The sequence below is a fragment of the Harpia harpyja genome, chromosome 17 (assembly GCF_026419915.1).
Source record: "Harpia harpyja isolate bHarHar1 chromosome 17, bHarHar1 primary haplotype, whole genome shotgun sequence".
NCBI classification, from domain to species: Eukaryota; Metazoa; Chordata; class Aves; order Accipitriformes; family Accipitridae; genus Harpia; species Harpia harpyja.
This window is the reverse complement of record NC_068956.1, coordinates 1,633,164-1,655,036: the sequence shown is the minus strand read 5'-3', so window position 1 is coordinate 1,655,036 and position 21,873 is coordinate 1,633,164. Positions and strand designations below refer to the sequence as shown.

The 21,873-nt window shown below is 41.1% G+C and overlaps 2 protein-coding genes across 7 annotated transcripts in view; one reads left to right on the top strand and one right to left on the bottom strand.

The window, feature by feature from the left end:
- The window catches only part of C2CD3 (C2 domain containing 3 centriole elongation regulator), a 50,884-nt gene extending 30,083 nt beyond the window's left edge, over positions 1-20,801 (bottom strand). For 5 of the 6 annotated variants that reach the window (XM_052812375.1, XM_052812379.1, XM_052812377.1 and 2 more), the window contains exons 1-18: positions 20,674-20,801; positions 20,297-20,560; positions 19,224-19,381; positions 18,417-18,616; positions 17,759-17,976; positions 16,764-16,896; positions 15,452-15,580; positions 14,066-14,210; positions 13,506-13,666; positions 12,033-12,248; positions 11,454-11,566; positions 9,457-9,575; positions 8,348-8,470; positions 5,762-6,229; positions 4,665-4,816; positions 3,237-3,480; positions 2,492-2,675; positions 1,500-1,680 (exon numbers count right to left, since the gene is read on the bottom strand). In XM_052812375.1, coding sequence (XP_052668335.1) covers positions 1,500-1,680; positions 2,492-2,675; positions 3,237-3,480; positions 4,665-4,816; positions 5,762-6,229; positions 8,348-8,470; positions 9,457-9,575; positions 11,454-11,566; positions 12,033-12,248; positions 13,506-13,666; positions 14,066-14,210; positions 15,452-15,580; positions 16,764-16,896; positions 17,759-17,976; positions 18,417-18,616; positions 19,224-19,381; positions 20,297-20,560; positions 20,674-20,734 — 3,269 coding nt within the window. In that variant the 5' untranslated portion in view covers positions 20,735-20,801. The remainder of the gene's footprint in view (positions 1-1,499; positions 1,681-2,491; positions 2,676-3,236; positions 3,481-4,664; positions 4,817-5,761; positions 6,230-8,347; positions 8,471-9,456; positions 9,576-11,453; positions 11,567-12,032; positions 12,249-13,505; positions 13,667-14,065; positions 14,211-15,451; positions 15,581-16,763; positions 16,897-17,758; positions 17,977-18,416; positions 18,617-19,223; positions 19,382-20,296; positions 20,561-20,673) is intronic. The other variant, XM_052812376.1, reaches the window with a different exon arrangement.
- A 212-nt stretch (positions 20,802-21,013) lies between these two features.
- Positions 21,014-21,873, top strand: part of PPME1 (protein phosphatase methylesterase 1) — a 34,123-nt gene continuing 33,263 nt past the window's right edge. Inside the window, exon 1 of the mRNA XM_052812454.1 lies at positions 21,014-21,160. Coding sequence (XP_052668414.1) covers positions 21,063-21,160 — 98 coding nt within the window. The 5' untranslated portion in view covers positions 21,014-21,062. The remainder of the gene's footprint in view (positions 21,161-21,873) is intronic.

The window sequence follows — 21,873 nt, the reverse complement described above, 5'->3', positions numbered from 1 at the left end:
AAACTCAAGTAAATGAATTTCCAGAGGAAAAAAAAACAGTAAGTGCTCAAGTAGATAATGCTACAAATGTTCTTTTGCACTAGTCCTAGCAAGTCAACTAGCAGAAACTCTACCAAAAAATTGGCATCCCAAAGAAAAACAAGAGAAGGATCTGGCACCAAACACTCTCTGCTCTCAATTTTCATTAATAGATAAAAATGCTACTTGCAGAACAGATTTGTGGCACCAGTTTGTGAGTGTAAAAAGACTCTAGACTGCTTCTCACCGTGCTACTGGGCTTCAGACTCATCCTAAAGCAAGTTTTGGCACTCTATCTAATGAACAACAGGTAGATCAGGAGAAAGGCATCCACTGGGTTTTCAGTAGCAGTAACTGAGTAACATGGTAGTGCTATAGACTCATGTTTTCCTTTCCATTTTGGGACAAATCCTGAACATTAATTTACTGTTTGAGTCTTGGGTAGAGCACTGCCTGACCAGTAGTCCCAATATCTTGGAATATTACACCTGTTGGTTTCTATGTTTTCCCCATACACTTCCAGGAGTAATTCAAGATGCTGGCAGTATCATAGCAAGAACTCTCTGACTTGGAATCTGGCAGTCAGTATCTAATCTCCTTCCTAATTACAAAGATCTGTTGGTAAGCTTTTTTTATTTCAAATATTGCAAACTGGTAAAAGGATGTTTACAGAATTCTTAAAAGGCTTCCAGCTCAGTAATTTGCTCCTTTCACCCAGAACAGCCTAAATTTACCAGCCACTATCAGTGAGTGGTCAGGGCAAGATTAAACCAAAGTCTAGCTGTCCTCAGGAAACTGAGCTAAAGCACATTTTTGAAATGCCAGGTACTAACAATTGGTCACTTCAACTGCTCTGGTCATTACCAACACTAATGTAAACACATCCAGCATGTAGTAATTCTCATGTGACTTCACAAATTTTAAATAGCTTGGTTTGCTTACTACAGAATGAACAGATCATTATAATTATGCTTCTCTAAAGCTATCTGTCTTCATGGTCTCTGCTTTCAACTACTAGTAATTAGCTTCAGTTGCCAAAGAAACTACAATTTGAACTTACAAACATTTTATAGTATTTTTCTTTTGTAATCAGTGACTTTTATTAGGGGAACCCCCCCCCCCCCCAAAATGAAATTATACTGCCAGGGTGCTATTAAGTAAAATTTAGATGTGCCAAGCATTTAAAACCTACTTTTAGATCCCTATGCTGATGACAAAGTGGAAGAAAGCAAACTAAGAGCACACACTTTTTAAAGACGTTGTAAGAAGAAAAGTGTAATTAGCACTCTTGGGGGGGGGGGGGGGCTCACATGTCTTAAATGCAATCTTAAATGCAGATATTAGTCACCAAATGTTGATGAGCTCACCATTTTTTCACTTACTATTAAATATCCATCCCCTAGCTAGAGATTTTTCAATACCAGATATGTCTCCATCTGTGTTGCTGTGACATCTACAAAAAATAGGACGTTATTCTGTACCTGCACCAGACTTCAAACTGGATTCCTCCTCCAGCCGCTCCTGGTGCCACAAATGCACTGACCAGGAGCCTCTGGACTGGGACATCAGCAGGAACCAACAAAGAATGATGATGCTCATCATTAAAGATGGGATCGGGGACGCACAAAGTGGTTGCTGTGCGAAACGCCTTTAATTTTATGCCTACAAGTCAAGCAGAGTTGGTTAAAAATGGTTGCATTTGGGAGTTTCAACCTTTTCCTGTTTGCAGTCCTTCAGGAGGCAGGACCCAGAGACAATAAGTTAAATCCTCCCACCAGAAGACTAGCTCTTCTGAGTTTCACTTCACAAATCTTTTACAAACAATTCACACAGTCCCATGAACCTGTGAGCCACAGGCTGAAAACTACTGTTAAATGTGGCTAGAAGCTGACATAGTCCACAGAGCTGCTATGGAACAATGTTACAGACCATCATTTTTCAGAGGAAATAGATATTAATGATTCAAAGCACTCAAAGACAACGTTAAGTCCTTTTCTACAATTGCAATTATTTAAATACTCCTTTATAATCCCAATGATCTAAAACACGCAAGACTTCTCTTGGTGCATCCATGAAAATGAGCATCTTGAAAGGCTTGTGTATGTAAAGCCTTTGTTGAATTTAACTGTATACAATCTTAGTATTCCCTGCGACTCTGTTCTTGCATCTTTGCAGGATCAGTTGGTGAACTCTTATAGGATCTTTAACAAAAAGGCACCAAGTGAAGAGATTCAGAACTAGGTATCCTTTGTTGCTGGGAACTTTGCCATCTGCCTCAGTCAAAGCAGGCTTTTAATTTACTGACACAGACCACGTACAGTTGTATGCAGATCTTCTGAGGAAAGCAAGCACTGGCTGCATTATGGAAGCTCAGAGAAATACAAACCCTCTTACTTAAGCAGAGAGAACATTACTAAACAGTATTTAACTAAAGCAATGCTCTAAATACGGATGTATCATAAAACAAACTTACCATCTTCATGCAATTCAGTTCCTTGCAGTGCACCACAACCAGACTCTTGAACTGGGAAATAGTACTGTACATAGCAGTCAGCCTCTCCCCAGACAGTGGACTGTAAGGGAGTGAGCCCTTTCACACTCTCCACATGGATCTCAAACACATGTTCCATCAGGCCTTCCCCTTCTTGGTCTAACTGCTAATAAAACAAAGGAAATCCACGTGGAAAGGATGACTCGTTAGGAAACAGCATACAAGAGGACTGGGAACATAAGATTCTAAGAAGCCTGAGACGGGGCAGAACCACTATCTGCCATTTTCCTCCTAAAGTTCACAGAAACATCAAAAGCCTGATAGCAATTTTTTTTTTTCTGCAAAAGCCAAAAAACCACAGCACATAAAAAGCATGAAGGTTCCTACATATCCAATGCAAACGTAGTGGCAAAACCTGTATGGTACAGAATAAGGCTGTGAGAATTAAGATTTTTCTCCAATTTGGTTTTTTTTTTTTACTGCACTTGTCATGTAGATAGAAGCAATGGATATGCAGGGCAGTAAAAAGGGCAATAAATGTCAGACTGGTGAGGGAAAGTGGGTAAGAAAAAAGTAAAAGCAATATAATTCTGCAAAGAACGTGATCATTTATAACAAAATTGGCTACAGCATCAAAAGAGATTGGGGATCACTGGTCTGTTAATGAACGCACTGGTAAACTCCTTTTCACGTGTCCCTAACAGTAAGGGAATTTACTGAACAATACCATTGCAGGCTTTGTAGGAGGAGGGTCCAGAGAGTGGGAAGGGCGCTGTGTGACAGGAGGTACCATTCCTTCTTCATTTTTTAGCCTTTGCAGTGCCACTATTTGATCAGCTGACCCCATTGCCAGAATGACCCTCAGGCTTCCACTTCTACTGCCAGTAAAAACATCTATCACAGGCATATAGCTGTCCACAGCAACCACTGGATACTGAGCTTGAAGAAGCAGGTGGTAAATCTTTGGATCTCTAGAAGAGATTAAAACAAAAAACCAGAAAAAGACCCAACATGAGAATGAGCCATCTGAATATGAACATGATCACACAAAGCTCATTTTAGATGGGACTTTCAATGCAGTTAGAAACCAATCTATCTCCATTCCTCAAAAATCCATCTTAATTACATTAGTCTTCACAAAGCACAGATCTGTGAGCTATTTTCAGCAACAAGAGAGCACAGCTCTCTGAAACCTAACATGGCCTTAGCTATAAGCCAGCCTAGAAATCTGTGAGCAAGGTGATGAACTACAACAAGACTCCCATTAATATACTGTAGCCATATGATATTTTTATGAGGCAGTTATACGCTTTTGGGAATGGACTTGGGCAGGAAGAAAAGAAGGAACAGGGACAGTCTCCGAGAGAAATGTAAAAACCTCTAATAACACACAGAAGATACACACAAGTAAACTACAGTGGATTACTGAAAAAATATCCAAATGACATACTAATAATTAACAAAGTAGTGGCCAGTTGGTTCCAGCACCATCTGATTTCCACCTATCACTAGTCTGACCAAAATAAAAGGAATTAATCCTTCCCATTAGAAAGAATCTCTTCTGTCCAGTATTTCCATCAATTTAAATTGCTTTAAGCAGGTGTTTTATTGAACAAGAAGCCAAAACACTGAACCAAAAAGAACAAGAGGTCTGGAGAGACCCATCAGATAAGACAATTAAAACATGAACTATTTAGAGACCTTTTAGATACCACAAGCATTATCACGTGCTGTGCAAATTGACAGCATCCCTAGCAATGGGATCTATGCAGAGCATAATCACTCCATCAGTTGTAACCTTGGAAAATCACCAGTGGGAAACCACACTTACTTTTCCCATGCAGTCACTTTGATCTCTTACAGTTTTACTCTTTCACAGGACCACAAGTTAACCTGTCTCCAAGCCTGATGCAGTGCAGTGTCTTTATTTCTCACAGTCTACTTGTATTTCTGTATGAGGACAGTGTAACTTACTTATATAGTGCTCAGTGTAGGAAAGTGCCAGAGGAAGCTTGGCAGGACAAAAATGCCCATTGCTATAAAGTATAATTATGAACCCTTCCACACAAACCATAGACACCATCCTTCCCTTCTTTCTTTGAGCATCAGTTAGGATATTTTGCAACCCAATAAAATATGGAACAAAGATGTTTACTTGAATGAGATGTAAAACTGATGCAGAGGAAGTTTCACTAATCCTAGCAGTCTGTCACAGCCAGGACTTCCCATCTTGTTCCATGCTTCAATAATCATGACATTGTTCTTCAGCCGCTCCAGGTGTTTGGAAGTCAATGAAAAAGGCATCACCTGAAAGAGTTTAATGCAGAACTAGTACACAGAATACACTGGAAGCTATTGCGAAGTACAGAGCATTCTGGTAACGCTACATTATTCCAGTCTATAGAACTGTGCTCTTTAGATATGGTAATTAAAAATTAAATGTATACTTGCCTAACAAGTTTCAGAAAACTGGTAAGCTTGGAAAAGAGCTAGCCAGGAAAGTAAATGCAGTTTAGATAAATTTTAACATAAGAGCATATGCTATCTTGAAAAACATTGCTTTTATCTTTAAACACCTGTTCACTAAACAACAGATAAATAATTTCAGACAACTGTTTCAGATGTCTTTTGCCATGTTTTTACATTTCACTCTTTCAGCTAAAGACTAAGGAGTCTCACAAATCACTAGGTGTTTTTAAAAATAAAACAAATGCATTTGAACATCCTGACATTTCCAAAGGAAAATGTCCATAATAAAATTACAAACTCATAACATTATTAAATGCTTGAAATTCTGCTGTTTGCCTGGGGAAGGCTCTGGCCCATATAAGGACAGTAACCCACACTTCTGTGCTCATATAGCCATTGAGAAGAAAAAGAACACCGAGCAATGGAACAAACAAAAAAAATCTACATCTACATATTAGGATGCCATGAAGATGCCATTAACAATGTGTTTTCTTGCCAAAATGGAAGAAAGGAGAAATCAACTTCTTTTCAGTTTTGACCTACACTTTTCTGACTATTTTTCTTTTGTACTTCAAAAGTCCCATTTATTATTTGGATGATTCAAGGAACTGCATTTCAAACTGTGCAATGCAGCCAAAACAATACTGAAAATACCTTTAATATACTGAACAGGGCCAAGAAGAGAAGTTCCTACATATATAAAAGTAACTTAGCTTTGAAATATGTTTGTCAGTGTGGAATAGCACATTTCAATCAGTGTTAAATGGAAGACATGTGACTTGCCTGAGAAAAATTAAAGGCAGGTTGTGTTGTGCCCCATACGACAGCAGATCTTGTTGCCTCCTCAGAGCTGAGCAGCTTGCAGTTTAAATACACATTACAAGAACTGTGGAGTCCATAGTCTTCAGCAACAAAATCCTTTCCATCAGGCACCATCAACAGCACATGCAGTAACAACCCATCCTCTTCAGATGCAGTTATTTGTGTCATCAGATTACGGGCTACAGAGGTTGGTACAGCCTGCGATGGCTGCATGACGTTTATGCTGGCTGCTCCTGTCTTCTGTGAGTCCTCACAGTTGTTTAGTTTCAAGCAGCGAGGGCTTTCTGCATTTACACTCTTCCTGTTGGGCTCCTGGAATTCCAGCCGCGGACTTATTACAGCATGAGCTGGGACTTGCTGCACAGCCACAGCTGACCTGGCAGCGGTGCAGGTGAAGTCTTTGTTGTCAGCTGCAAGCTCTAAGGATACCTGCATTGTGCAAGGCAAAGCGAGCTGATCAGAAAACATGCCCCATACAAAGACAAGAGACTGCAACATAAACTCAGGAAAATGCATGGCATATTTTGTTCAAGAACTGTGTTAGATCATCACCCAGAAGGCTTACTTTTAGACACATGCTGGTTACAAGCTACAACTGTCACTGCAAAATAAACTACATGCAGTTTTATCAAATAAAGCAGTAACTCAAGTACAAAAACATACAATTACAGCCGAATAAAGGAAAAAATTAAAACCAATCACAAAGCTGACTGAAAAACGAACACCTACCTAGCCAAGGTGAAAAGTACTGTGACAAAGTATCATAACTATCATTTGTTCCACTTTGCTACAGCACTTGCTGCTTGCGAAAAATTATTAAAAAGAAGTGTTTCTCTGAAAATGTTTTCTTTCATTGCTCTTTCGCTTTTACATTCCCTGCTGATTTTAGCTGTCCCTAACTCCTCTCCCTTCTGTGGGGTCCTTTTTCTCTCCAACAGTCTACATATTCCACTGCATTTGTCGTCTTCTTTTTCTGCGGTTGGGTTTTTTGGCTTTTGTTTTATTTTTTAACACTCTGTCCTACATTTGAATTGCCTCTTCATGTTGTCAAGATTTGCAAACGAAATAGTTAGATTGGTATGAATGAAAATATGTGTGTGAAAGCAATGAAAGAAACATGAGAACAAAGGTTAAAGGAATTGCAAGTGTTAATTTGCAAGTGTTAATTGCTAGAGCATCATAGATCTGCTGGATTCATTCACATGACAAGACAGCAAGAAGCGGAGGAACAAACTGAAGCCCAGAACATAAGGTAACAGGATAAAGAAAAGGACTGGAGCCATAAAATGCCCAAATAAGGAAAACAAAATAATCAGACTCAAGAATTTTGCCTATAACTTAGGAGGGATGAGACAAGATATTGCGGCAAAAGATCCCAAACAGTATCTACTCCTAAAGTGTATAAAAAACATGTCCAAAGATGAGGAGTTCAAGGCCATCTGTCAGAAAGAACCCAAGAAATGTGAAGTGGACTCAATAGCTGACATCCCTTACCCTCCATGCCCTGGCCAGAATAGCTGGACATACATGTATTTCCGATAGGCAGGTATATTACACTGAGCAAGTGAAACCTAAGAGACAGGGCGACCAAAATCAGTTTTCTTTAAGTATTAGCTTCCCCTTCCATAAGTTCTTGCATGGAACTTCGGTTCATTAATTCCCCACAACACCTCCTTCCACTTTTCTCCCCTCACACCCTGTTCCACTCCATTCTCTCCTCCACAACACACCATTTCTCCTCCTGCCTTCAATTAACTCCTCCCACACCTAACCTCTACATTTTATGTTTCACCCTTCTGTGGCTCCTCTACTGGCAGCTCTGCTGAATGGCTTCCCTGGAAGAAGTTTCACAGTCCCTATGACAGAAAACATTGCTCAACCCATGAATTACAAAGTGACAGAAGCAGTCCATGATCATGTTCTCTGGGAATAATTTAGGAGCTCTGAATGTAAAATTCCTAAATACTCTCTTAAACCTTCACTTGCTAATCTAGAGAGCTGTTTATCTTCAGAACTGGCATATCTCTCAAATGTGCTATGCAGAACTGTTAATTCTTCTCAATCAGAAGTTGAGCATTAGTAGAAACTTTGGCTGGAGAAGCTAACTCCTGAAGTGACAAGGTGGTACCAATGACAGGGAGCATCAGGCCTCTGGGGCAGGAGAGACCTCAGCTCATGTCACATGTGGAGCAGGAGCCAAAGCTCCCAGCCCTGAACATGTGCCACTCAAAATCTGCCTGTAGAGTGGTTTCTGTATCCAAGCCCTAGCTTCTTGACCCTCATTTTACCCTGCAGCCAGAGGAACATCACACAGCAACATCCTTAGACATGCAGGACATATATTCAAAATATTTCTCCAAAACCCAAAGGAAAAAAAGGGTTCATGTCATCTTGTATTGGTCTTACAAACCTTCCTATCTGAGACCTGGCAAATTAAAACAATGAGAGAAAAGAAAGAGGAGGAAAAATTAAAAAAAGAGATAATATGCAGCCAAAATTAATAACAACACGTCATGTAACTCAAACTCCACACGGTAAAACACATACCTTTAGTGGTCCAACTTGTGTCTGATCTCTCTCTTTTTCCACAGGTATTTCACAGCTGACAGTGAGCAACTCAGACTGGATAACCTTGCGTAACTGAAGTGCTGCCGAGCCAACGGCCACTGGCTGAGGGCAGAAAAAGAATCAATTTTGCAAGATTTCTGCCAGGTTTAAAGAACTAAGGGCGTAATATGAAACAAATGGGAAGCCATGGTCAGCCACTCCTCAGTCCTATGCCACTAGTTTTACCAATAGGGATTTGTAGGAAAGTTTCCCTTAGTTTCCCTTAGTTCCAGTTTCAAGTATCACTAGGACACAATAAGGAAAATTCTCCCAGTACCTACAGTAAACAGTTCCAGGATAATGCAAAAATGAACATTCCAAATCCTAGTAACTGAGCAAACTTTCCATACTTTAAGATGCAATTTATTCACCCCTTAAACGAAAAGCTCCCATTAGAACAGATGGGCAGATATCCTTGGTGATGATTAAAACAAAACATAAGCTGAGTTAACACCTCTCACTGACTTCGTCACAAGCAGATGATTATGCAAATATTTTTACCCAAACAAAAGATACCTTTTTTTCCCCTCCATATGCACAAGTTACACCACTTTCTCACACCTCATATTACTCCCCTTACCCTAGGCAGAGTAATGATATCAACTGCATCCATGTTAACTCGTTCTATATTGCTAAACGAGCTGTGTTGTCATTGAAGACTAATGCTTGTAATTGATCCACTATGCTTCAACAGCAAGAGATCAGTTTTAAAGATGAGGGAAGGACAATTTTTTTTGCCTGTCAGTCTCAAACTCAGAAAACCATTTAGTTGGGCAACAAGACTGAACAGCAATTAGTTCAACATCTAGTATCCGCACATAATGTCATTTCCCTTCATAGTATCTGGCAATGGTCGATTAAGAAGTGGCTCAGTCAAGCCACATTACTTTGTTTTGCCTCTGATGGCTGAGATGGCAGCAACTGCAATGAAGCATTGCAGAAGACTTAGAAAAGCCACTGTTGTCTGCATAAGTATTTGGAGGAAACAGAAATGCAAAGAATTTCTTTGCTTTTCAATACACAAAGTATAAACAACTTTTAATAAGTACCTTTTTCTGTGTGCTTTTTCTCATGTAGATTTTAAAAGCAAGGTCAGAGCTCCACCAGTGCTCTATCATTGTTCCACCAAAACGGACAGGGAACACAAACCGCTGCTGAAATTTCACAACTGCAAGGAAGACAGAGACTTGTGAGCTCTTAACTGGATTCAGATCTAACCTGTCTTTTGAGCTTGATCAGGAACAGAGAAATCTTCAGTCTCTGCAGAGAACATGCAGGGTGAGTAGAGACACATGCAGTTCAGAAGGTATGAGGGGAAAGTGATGGCACTTCTGAGAAGGATTGACAAACAGAGAGCATTTGCACATCTGCCAGAATCAGAGATCAAGCAAGGCTAGGAGCTGAAGGGGGAAGGTCTGTCACTGGAACCCTCAACAAGAATCTCTCAAGGTTTCAATCTATTAAATTATGTTACAAGTCTGTGGGTAACTTACTACTTTTTTTTTATTATTATTCACAGGAGCAACAAATATTCAAAATTAACTGAATATAAATAAACTTTCCTGTGGAGATTGCTCTGGTGCACAGACAATCATTTAATTTTGCATTACTTATTAACACCAAGCCCAAAGTAAACCATTCTTCATTTTCCAAGGCCAAAAACCAGCAGGAGGGCAGCACAACAAAATGAGTACTTTAACAGCATCTAAAGGCTGCAGTTGATACCAAGTCTCTGTCATCCTAGCACGCAGTGAGACTTTCCCTTCTTCAGTGGGAGAACCCTGTCTCATTTTAAGCAATATATTTCAAGACATATCTTGAGAGAGTCAAAGCTGAACTGCAAGAATAATTGCAGGTTCAGGAGAAAAGCAATATCTGCAAGAAAAGACTGAATGAATTGGCATTTAGTCTAGAACAGAGAAGAACAAGAAGTACAAGACCAGTATTGAAATAGTATGCTTTTTTTGTTCACAATGGATAAAGGAAGTATTCTTGTGATGACAAAAACTCAGGTTAGACATACGGAAGCTTTTCTAACAGGAAGCACAGCACTTCTACAACTTGCCTGGGACGGCTGTGCAATTTTTCCCATTGGGCATCTTTAATAAATGAGATAAACAGCTCTCAGGAAAGATAATGGTACAGTGGATTGACTTGATGGCTTCTTCAAATTGTTTTCAGCCCTACCTCTTTTTCTAGGTTCCAAAGAGCTGGAATCTAACCACACAAGACAAAGTGCAGCAGGCTGTATTATTTTTGTATTACAAAGAGCTAAGGTTCAGAAGAATTAGATGTTTTGTCTGGACACAAATGGAGAATGTACAAGAGAATTGAGAATTACCCCCAGATCTCTCAAGTGCCACCCAGAAAGATGCAAAGCCAATGAATGACCATATGGGAGAGGCATTTGAAAGCGACCATGGCATTCCAGTTTCTGGGAAGACTGGGCAGAGAGGATCTTGCTCATACAGCATTCTCTGCTCACTGAGGAGAGAAACATTAACATCAATTGTTCTCAGGGATACAAACACTGGTTACTCTCAGTAAAGAGATTAATGTCTACTGATTTGAGCACAGGACTCAAGATCTCTTGGATCCAGCAGAGTCTCTGAGCTCTTGCAGATATTACATGACATACTTCAACATCTGGAAAAATTATTTATTTGAGATGTAAGTATCTCTGATATTTCTAAAAGTACTTTATCATCCTCATACTATTGCAGAAAGGATATTGAGTTTATGTTGAAATGACGGAATGCGCTTACTGACCTGCTATTATGTCCCTAGGAAAAGAAATTTGAAAATCCCAACATGAATACTTCTTGGAAGCCAAAAAAAAAAAAAAAAAAAAAGTCTCTTGGCTTCTTTCTCCCTGAGAGGACCATTCCACTACCTGCAGCGAAGCAACTCTGTTGGCAAAGGTGCCACTAATCATACTGTATTTTTCAGGCAGCAAAGAAAATACATAGAAAACGCTACTAAATAATTTCTAAGAGATGAAGGAGTCAACAATACTAAATACAAGGGGGAAGAATAATGCTCTTACCATCATCTCTGATTTTACTTGAAGCTATTCGAATTACTTCTGTTTTTATGGAGACCTGTCTTTTTTCATCCTTGGAGACTCCCACAGGAAAGTGGTACTCAACAAAGAAGGTACTATGAATGAAAAAGTGAATGGATGATCATAATCCATCAAAAATCTAATGTACATAATGAACCTGAACATAGCAGGCAAGTTTCATATCCAGAATTTATTGTTACTCTATTTTTTTAGAATAATTGAACTACCTATTTTATGAATTCCTTCAACAGATTACATATATGTCAGATTCTCCTCCAACAAAAACCCCTTTTGTTTCCAATGTACTGCCATGCACAGTGCACATTTGCAACTCCCCAAAATCCCAGAAAAAGCACCACCTGAAGTGAGCCCGCATCAGGATAAATTATTCACATCTCTAACTTTCAGAAGTCTATGGTATACAATTTCCTGAGAGGAGCAGAGAAATCGGAAGACCTCAGAAGCCTGGAGAGCTTAGGTAAGCTGGACTACACAACAGACCTCAGAGAAAGCTACCTTGAAGGCACAAGTAACAAGCTGGTGAGAAACAATCCCCCTTACCACTTATTAACTGATGCAGGCCTTGGAGGCTTCCCCATTAAACCTTTCTTTCTTGGTGTAATCTGGATGCTCTCAAGAGGGATTTTCAAGCTTTCAATGATGACTCTGGCTAGGTGTATTCGCTCCAGCAATGCCAACCTGTCTGCACTGAAGGATGTGACATGAGCTGCTTCTGTGTGATCTTCTGGAGGAACCAGTGGCCTAGTAGGAGAGCGGCTGAAGAGATAAAACTGAGAATCAGGACTACACAAACATTCTTAACACAACCACATGAAGGGAAAATTGTAGCTTGGTGGGACATTATTTAAAAACTGCTCATGGTTCATTAAAATGCACATTTTTAATGTATTTTTTACAACAAATTTGGTGGTCTCCGTAACAGAAATCTTGTAATACACAATATCTAGGGAACATAATTGGAAAAAAAAAAAAAATACAACAGTGTTTCACATTGTTGGAGTTTTGAAAAAAGCTTATGCAGTCTAACTCTTCACTCTTCAAAAGGAAAAGCCTCATTCAATGTCATAAACAAAAAAAGGGAGAAGATACAGTTATACACATGGACAAGTCACTGCTGCAGAGGAACAGCAACAGGATTTTTGTCATAATTTAAAACCTCACTTGCACTTTATTTGTAAGACTTGACTTGTAAAAGGTTTTGTGTTGGTACCTCTGGAGATATGAATTTTATCTGAATGTAAAAATAGCAGTATTTGTAAGAAAAGTTTCAGAAATAATTGTTTGAAGGTGAATTAGAAAAAAGAAGTCATAAAACCTTAATGCTAACTGGTATTGTACAAGTAAAGCTTGATAACTGGATTTTTAGGGACACTGTTTTATTGGTTCTGTCATGGAAAAAAGGGAACACAGTTTAGATCAGGTCAGAAGAGAAGTTTATTTACTACAGCTATAGGAGAGAACACAAATCAGCAGAGAAACAGACTCTGCTGATGTGAACTCTGTCCCTGTAACGCAGACACAAATTTTATACACATAGAGACATTGTGCAAAGACAGATAATAGGATGTGAGTTATTTCATATCTGTTACATACACAAGGCCACAGAACTGCACAAAGCTCGTCTGGAGTCTGCTTTTTTCAGTACAGGGACTAATTTAGCATGAAGATTACACAGAGATTATTGTTTCAGGAGACAGGGCGAGAGTTCAGTTGAGAGGCCCACTCAGGCTTTAGCAATTCTGCTTCCACAGTTCAAAACATTATTACTAGGCTTATTGCATTTTTGGCAAACTTGTGATTGCATCTCAATAGTTTCTTTAACAACATACAGCAATGCCTGGGTGATGCTGATGGCTTATCATTCCCAGCGATGCTATGAAAATTCCCCACCAAAATGGTTATTCAGTGAATTGTGTGATAATAATGGAGCATGATAACATAGTGTGATTCTTGCTAATACTCACTCACAATAAACAAGAAGCTGCAAAACAAGTCACTAATGTAACTATTTACCTGGGTTTAATTTCTGTCACCTTCTGACCCTCATCAAAGGCATTAGAATCCTTCTGTGGATTCACTGGATCAGCTTTCTTGAGAGTTTCTGTCTTGGTTACTTTTTTGGAGGAGTTAACATCATCATCACTGAGGAAATCACTTAAACTGGAATCAGATTTCTGAAACAGAAATAATGCACATAAAATAAAAAGTTAACTACCATTGTCAAGAAAGATACATAATGGTCATAGTACATAAAGAAAAAACAACTTGCGGATTGCATAATTCAAAACAATTAAAATTGTATCAAAATTTTTTAGAGGTTTAAAAAAAAAGTTTTCATGGACTGACTCAATCCTAGCTATTTCCAAACTCACTGCTTGACTTTGTAGTCCTAATGGTATTCTTTTAATACTATTAATTTTAAGCAATGTTCTCACAAGCTTCTGTATGATACTTAATGCTTATTAAGCCTTACTAATACTGAAATCTGTAGCCTTTATTTTTTGATGCAGACTTCTGATTTTCTTCATCTCAGGGGCTACATATTAAGCACCTTCCTTTTGATCTCCACTTACAGGAGCTGTGTAAAAAAGACTCTCTAGCAGACTCTGGTCATAATGCGGATCATTGAGTTCACTGTCATACACCTCACTCCCGAGAGAGAGAGAATCCAAAATGGAACCTGACCGATCCCAGAAATGCACAGGAGATAAATCAGCACTGTGGACACAAAAGAAAGAAACATAACTTAGTGTTGCAAGTTCTGCAGTCAATGTCTTATGAATTCTGACAATACTGTCTATTCTATGCTGGATTTGTGCTATATTGGCTCCAGATACAGCCAAACTGTGCTTACACGGCACTGTACCCAACCTAATACATGTCTGTGACCTGATGGGTTATCTTGTGATAACATCTCTGGACCCAATGTGAAAAAAGTGCATGTGAATATATATCCATAGAATTGCAGAACAGCTGAGGTTGGAAGGGACCTCTGGACACCATCTAGTCCAACCCCTGCTCAAAGGCAGAGGATGCAAATAAGAAAACTGTCCAGTTGGATTTTGAGTATCTCCAAAGCTGGAGATTCCACAACCTCTTTGGGCAACCTGTTCCAGGCGTTGACGACTTTCATCGTAAAATATATCTATTAATATCAACCTATAATTTTTATCCATAAGTACTATATAACTTTTGTAATGCTTTAAGATACCAGTAATACTTAAGGACAGCTTACTTTAATAAAAAATAAATACAAGCTATATCTGAGTAGGTAAATACAAGTATCTTTAGAACATAGTTGGAAAAAATTGGGTTTTGTTTGGTTTAAGGGTTTTCTATCTGTGCTGCGAGTTCAAAACCATTTTATGATCTGCAAACACTTCAATGTCATCCAGTGATAAACCACAGGGAAAAAATAAGTGCAGGGCATGAAACATATGATCTGAAATTTTGAACCATATCCAACACAGAGGCTGTATGCTTCATATCCCTGATTTGGATAAAGACAACCTAATCATCATTCGTACTCTTACTACTTCTCACAAAATGAGAGAAAAAGGTCAAGTTAATATTTGGAGAAAGATTAAAAATAACTATTGGTTCTCGCTATTTTTAATTTACAGACCGCAAGTTCTTCAAAGAAACACTGTATTTCTTTTATGTACTTCTTAACATTTTAGGGCACAACAGTTACAACTATTTAATAAGTTATTCTTATCAAAGATTGTGGTTACTCTTTCTCACATAATTTTTACATCAAGGTACTTGGAGCTGTCTAGGTTGTCATATATTAAAGTTGAGTGCAAGCTGAGGTATAAAACACCTCCATCTCTTGCACATATGATTCGCTGGTTACATTTCCAGAAATGTGCAGAACTTGAAGAGTCAAGAGGCATTTTTCAGTATAAAGTGCTCAAATAAGGACAATTTTGCAGTAACCCCCAGTGCATTACACTCACCTGCCCAATAGTAACTGTATTGCTCTCTCTTCAGAGTTTAGGTCAAACTGCTGACCTGAAACTTCAGATGTGAAGAGATGCGGATCTTCAGGAGTGGGCACAAAATTTGACTTCAAGCCTTTTGGGCTCCTGGATAACAGCGATTGCAGCAGAGACAGCAGTAAAAGGAAAAAGAAAGATACTAAGGCATGTTCAAGATTAATCCATCAAGGATAAAAACCAACGGTTATGTACAGGCTTCTCCAGTTTGTAGCTTAATCTCTAGATACACAAAAACTTTCTGCAACCCTGCAGTCTGCTGCAAGTCACATCCAAAATCTTATACTTTGCAACATGTCACAGAATCATAGAAACATTTAGGTTGGAAAAGACCTTTAAGATCATTGAGCCCAACCGTAAAGGTTGGCCCAATCTTGCAGTTTAAGCACAGCTACTGCAAACAAGAGGAGAGGGGGCCTGAGAAAGACAAACAAGATGTTTATAAATGACACACTACCAATTTTTCCTGGAAAGTCCAAAATCATCTACTTTTAAACAAATTGGAATAGTTTGAGCAGAAATAATTTAAATTGTGTTTGCAACAGCATCATTGACTGTCAAAGATGGTGACAGTATTTTCTGGTTTATAGTGGAACAAAAGGCATTGATAATCTTTTTCCAAAAACAAGGAATTGAAGTTTCTCCTGTAAAAAACATGCATTTGTCTCAATACTTCTAAATGTCAATGTTCAATTGAGAACATTTACTAAGCCTAGTACTAAACAAAGTTGGAGTTAGAAGTTGAAAAGGCACAAACACTTTTTTTTTTTTTCAGTCTGCTAAGAAATATCATATGGAAGAAGATAATGACTACTAATTCTGAGAACACAGTTATAGATGCAATTTTCATGGGTATTTTGGCATCAAGAGATGCAAACTAGAATATGCAAAAGTACTCAATTTATGTCACTAATTACTTACATTTCTTCAAAAATCTGTTCTCTGTGATCAAGAAACATTTAATTTGCTATGTTCCTTATCATACTCTTACTCCTTATCAACATTTAACATTTCCTTATTAAATAACACTGTACTAAATAGAAATATACTGTGAAACAAAATTAAAATCAGTGACTTAAATCAAGGCTTACTACATGATGATTAAAAACAATTCACAAAATGTAGCATTTTATTCACAAGTAGAAGTTAATTTCCCATTTGAACAAGAATCCTAATATACATCACATGAATCTCAGTATTTCAAGTTTTCCTGATAGGGTCTCAAAATCTATGGTTTGGAACTTAATATGACTTCCCCCTTTTCCAAGCTCACTTTGCTGGTGCTTTGAAGTTGTCCCTCTCTATAAAAGCAGGCACTTCATTCAGTTCAATCTCCATGTCCGGGCTAGACTTCATTGCAGAAACAACCATGGCATCACGGAGTTTATTGCCTTGATCCAAAAGAGCTGAGAAATAAGCAGAAGGATTAAATCTCAGCATTCAAATGCAATTTAAAAGCAACGTGTAAACACAATAAATGTGCCAGCTACAGTCAAGAAACTTCTGTTCTCTGCTGTTATAAAGAGATCTTGACATACTGGAGATTAAGTGCGTGCTATACACTGTAAAACAGATAGCACAGCTGGGAGTGAGTGAGAGTAATCCTCTACCACTCAGAGCTGTACAAATAACTCATCTGCAGGCAACGAGTCAGGCATTAGAGGGGCATTATTAAGATACAGTAGCAAGATTAATGTATGGAAGAACAGCTTGTCATCTTAGGATGTCTCAACAGCAGTCTAATTTTAGGCCTTCTCTGTAAATATAAAAAAATAACTCAAAAGGCAACACACATGGAAATGCGCCCTACTTTGATGCTCATTTGAATCCAGTCCAGGCGGCTTGTGATCTAAAAGGGATGTTAACTGGCAGGTGATGGAAAAGAAATTATTTTCCATCTGAAAATGCCAATGGCATAGAAATCCTCCCAAGACCTACCTGAATGTGAGCGGAACCTTTGATGACCATCTCGGAAGACATGTCAATGATTAAACAGGCTGTGAAGCTGAGCTTCTTTTTCTTTTAGCCAGGTCAGAGCTCAAGCATACTGCTAGGGCAGCATGTTTTGCCTGATCCTGATACTCAAGCCACCTTCCAGCAAGACTAAATCAGTACTTTTTAAGTAAAGACCATTTTATTATCATTTTCTGTTTGAAATAATATAGTGTATCACTTTTCCTTAAGTCTTTATTTCTAGATAGGCACCTGCAATATTATCAAGAACTATTTATTGTGAAATCTAAAAGATGACGACAATTGTATACAAACCTGAAAGCAGGTCTTTTGTAGCTGGATTATGCAAAGAGAGCACCCGCGTGTTTGTTCTAGCAGGTGCTTCAGGATCAGTGCTGGTGGGAAACGACACTTGCCAATTTGAACGATTCACTTTCAGACAGTCATCTGGTAAAATCAGACGGTGATGAGAAGCAGAAAAAGCGTCCTTTATGTTTTCAGAGTTCTCTTGGAAAAGCAAATGGTCCTTTCCTCTATTGAAAAATGAAACATTATTTCAGTAACAACTAAAATGGATTGGTAAAGGGATTCAAACCTCTTCAAATTCTCCCTAGCACTGCAGCTGCCCCCCTACAGTACAAGCTCCAAAAAGAAATGTGACACATTATTTTAATGACTCCTTATCTTCCACTTATACCATCAGAGAGACCGACTCACGCTGTAAGTACAAGATCTGTGGTACCTCTTGTGTCAATTAGCATAGCTTGAACTAAGTCAATGTAGGATGCAAATTTATATCAGATGAGAAACTGGCCCTCTAAGCTCTGAAATCCTGAACGTTCTGGATTTCATATAAAATGCACATTCAAAAAGATCAAGTATTCCCTAACTTACAAGTGTATAGCCATTGCTTAAAAAAAGTGTTGTGAACTGCAAAATAAACCAGAATTTTGTCATGGGGAAAAAAAGATACCTGGGAGTTGTGTCTCTGCTATTGTTAACGGACTCTTGGTCAGCAATAGTCGCCCGCGTTTGCCTGGGCTGCTGTGATGGAGCAAGAACCTGGGGCTTGCTGCTTCCCTGAGCAGCAGCGACATCTAAACTTGCATCTGTGGTTGGGACAGAGCTGCTGGTGTCATACAATTCTGGCAGAGGTTCTAGAACTAGTGAGACCTGAAAGACAGAATGTGAAAACAGTATTTCATTATTTTCTTAATTAAGTGCAACACATACCGTATTCAACTTTACTTGTCACGCTCTGGAAAACTGTTGCTTTTCTATGCAAAGTAATATTTATATCATGCAGTTACGTAACATCATAAAACTCTGACATGTTTACAACTACTTATTTCACATTCTGTGTTTTCAAATCACAGGCAACTATCTTTCAGCATAAATTGTCCAGAGCCAGGGCTGCAGAACAGAACACCACCTTCTTTACCCCAGATTTCAAAATCTGCTACAATTTGAGCCCAGTGAGGCTCTGGAGAAGCGTCAGAACTGCGTATCTGTTTTTAAATCCGCTCTTAAAACTCACTCTCAGCGTAGAGACTACAGATTTTCTTAATCAAGTTGAACTACCAATGCCACACATCCTTCTAAACAAAAGAGAGTCAACACCGTCAGTATTCATTCTTCATTTGCTACCTTAGTTCACGAATGCCTTGGACAGAAACCAGGTCTGTAGTGCACCTAGTACAGCTTGATCCTGGCACCTGATTATACTGGTAAGTGTTACAGCAATACAATTTATTATAAAGAGCAAAGATATAAGGACTACCTGCAGCTGTCCTAGTTTATCAGATGTTGGTGAAACTATGGTGAAAAACCCATTGATTGGATGGCTGGGAGAGAGCTGGGACAGTCCAGTGATTTGCACTCTGCCAATTGGAAGATGGTCAAGTTTGGTCATTACCTCCAGGACAAGCACACCCATATCTGCGAAAATTAGGAACAGCTTCATTTCAGTCTCACAGAACACGGTCACAGTTAAACACAACTAAAGCTTTTTTGTTAAAATGACAGAGATGCTAGAGGTTAACATAATGTTGTATCATGAAAATTATGATGAGGCAGCAGGTAAAGAAGTGTTATACTGATAATAAATTATGATAAATAAGTACAAGATTACCACAAAAGGACTACTGAAGATAGGACAAGGGGTAATGGTTTTAAACTGAAAGAGAGTAGGTTTAGATTAGATGTAAGAAAGGAATTCTTTATGATGAGGGTGTGAGACACTGGAGCAGGTTGCCCAGAGTTGTGGATGCCCTATCCCTAGAAGTGTTCAAGGTCAGGCTGGGCGAGGCTTTGAGCAACTTGATCTAGTGGGAAATGTCCCTGTGCATGGCAGAGGGGTTGGACTAGATGATCTTTAAGGTCTCTTCCAACCCAAACCATTCTGTGATTCTACGAGCAGCAATAGCAGGCACAGGTTTTACAGACAGACTCTAGACATCAGGCTTGCATTAATTTCCTGCAGATCTTTCACTAAATTAATCACCTTAACAATATTACCAGCTCACCTGAGCATCTTTTTATTCTTCCCGCCCTTAAAATATGGAAATGCCTATTTAATGGGATATGTACAATAGTAAAAATCATCTGATCTTGACACTAAGGGGACTAGAGGAGGCTTCAACAGTTTGCAGACCTGAGGGCTAAACCTGAATACTAGAGAGACCGATACCAGCAATTCCAAAAGCCTCCCGAATCAGGAAAACGACCTAAAAAGCCGTAAAGCGAAACCAGGACCGGGGTTACTTGGCAGGCAAATAACTCCCCGGCTTTTGTGGGTCTCCCGGCAGCTCCAGCCCGGCCCTGGCCTGCCTGACCAGGGCGAAGCGGCTCTACCTGTCAGGTAGGCAGCGAACTGCCTGGGCCCGCAGCGGACAGCGTAGCGGGCGGTGGTTCTCCCCGCCGGCTGCCCGGGCCGGGAGGCGGGCTGGAAGACGGTACCGTCGGAGGTCTCCCCCCACCACCTCAGGCGGACGAAGGGGGCGGCGAACGGCTTGGGGGCCGTCCATAGAACTCGGGAGACGGTGCAGCGAAGGAAGCAGCGCAGCGGGCCCTCCACAAGCGGCGGCAGGCTGGTGGAAGCGGGGATGTCGCCGGTACCTGTGGGGACGAGGGACCGAGAGGCGTCAGCGGAAGCCGGGCTGAGGCGCGTTCCTCAACCGTCGCCGCCGGTTCCCACCACCCTTCATTTTCCCCCTCAGGGACCGGCCCACCTCCCCGCCGCCGGGAACCCCCCGCCGCCGGGGCGAGCACCCTCGGCCTCCTCTGCCGCATCCCGCCTCGCCTCAGGCCTCGCCGGCAACCGCCGCCTCGGCGGGAGCGGGACGCCGCCGAGCCGCACTTCCGGGACTACAACTCCCATCATGCACCGCGAGCACAGGCAGCACCTTCAGGGAGGCGAGGACTACGTTTCCCAGAAGGCCCCGGGAGGGAAGCTACGGGTGCCCGGCGGGGGGGAGGCCGCTTCCGGTGGGGCGGTGCGGCGCGGAGCGGGGGTTGGCGGCGGCCGAGGCGCTCGGCGGGGGCGGTTTTTTATTTTGGGGGGGTGGGTGGGTGGGTGTTCGCCGTGTGTTTTTGTCTTGTTGGTGCCTCGTTCGCCGTCATGTCGGCTCTGGAGAAGCAGCTACACCTGGGCCGTCTCCCTCCGCGGCCCCCGTTACCCGGTGGCGGCGGCCAGTCCGGTTCCAAAATGCGTATGGGGTAGGTGGGGGAAGGGCGGGAGAGGCTGAGGGGACCGGGGGGCTTGAGGGGGGGGGGGACAGAAGGGGAAAGAAGCTAACGGCGGTGGGGGAGGGATGCTTGTTGCTGCGGGCCTGGGGGTCTCGCTGGCAGTTCGGGGGGGGGGGGCTCTGGAGGGAGGGGGTGCTTGTTATTGGGGAGGGGGGGGCTGGTGAGAGGGGTGGTCGGTGGAGGAGAGAGGAGCCACCCTTATGTGGGCAGGTTGGGGTGCCCTGTACAAAGTGGGGGGTGTGTTCTCTCCTGAGTGGAGCTGAGGGTGTGCTTTGGGGGATGGGTGACTTCTTGCTGGGGGGAGACACCGGGGGCTGGGGTGTTTGCTGCTGGGGTGTTTGAGGGAGGGGGGGCTGTGGGAGAGGGGATTTCGTGGGTGGGGTGCTTGTTCCTGGGGGAATTGGCAGGGAAAGGGAGAAAAGTGGGTGCTATTTGCTTGGGGGGGGGTTAGGGTGGGGGGGTGGCAGCCCAGTGGAGGTGGCCGGCAGCGTGGTGGGTCTCCATGGACGATGACATGATGCGAGAGGCCATCAAGCCCCCGGGGTGGGGGGGATTGCTCACCAGTGCCCCAGGAGAACAGCGTCTGGTCCAGCCGCCTCTCCCTGGCAAGGAGGCAGGCAAGGGTGTTACCGCACCGAGAGTATTCTCAGTGCTGGGGGAAGGTGGCTGGTGCTGGGATTGCT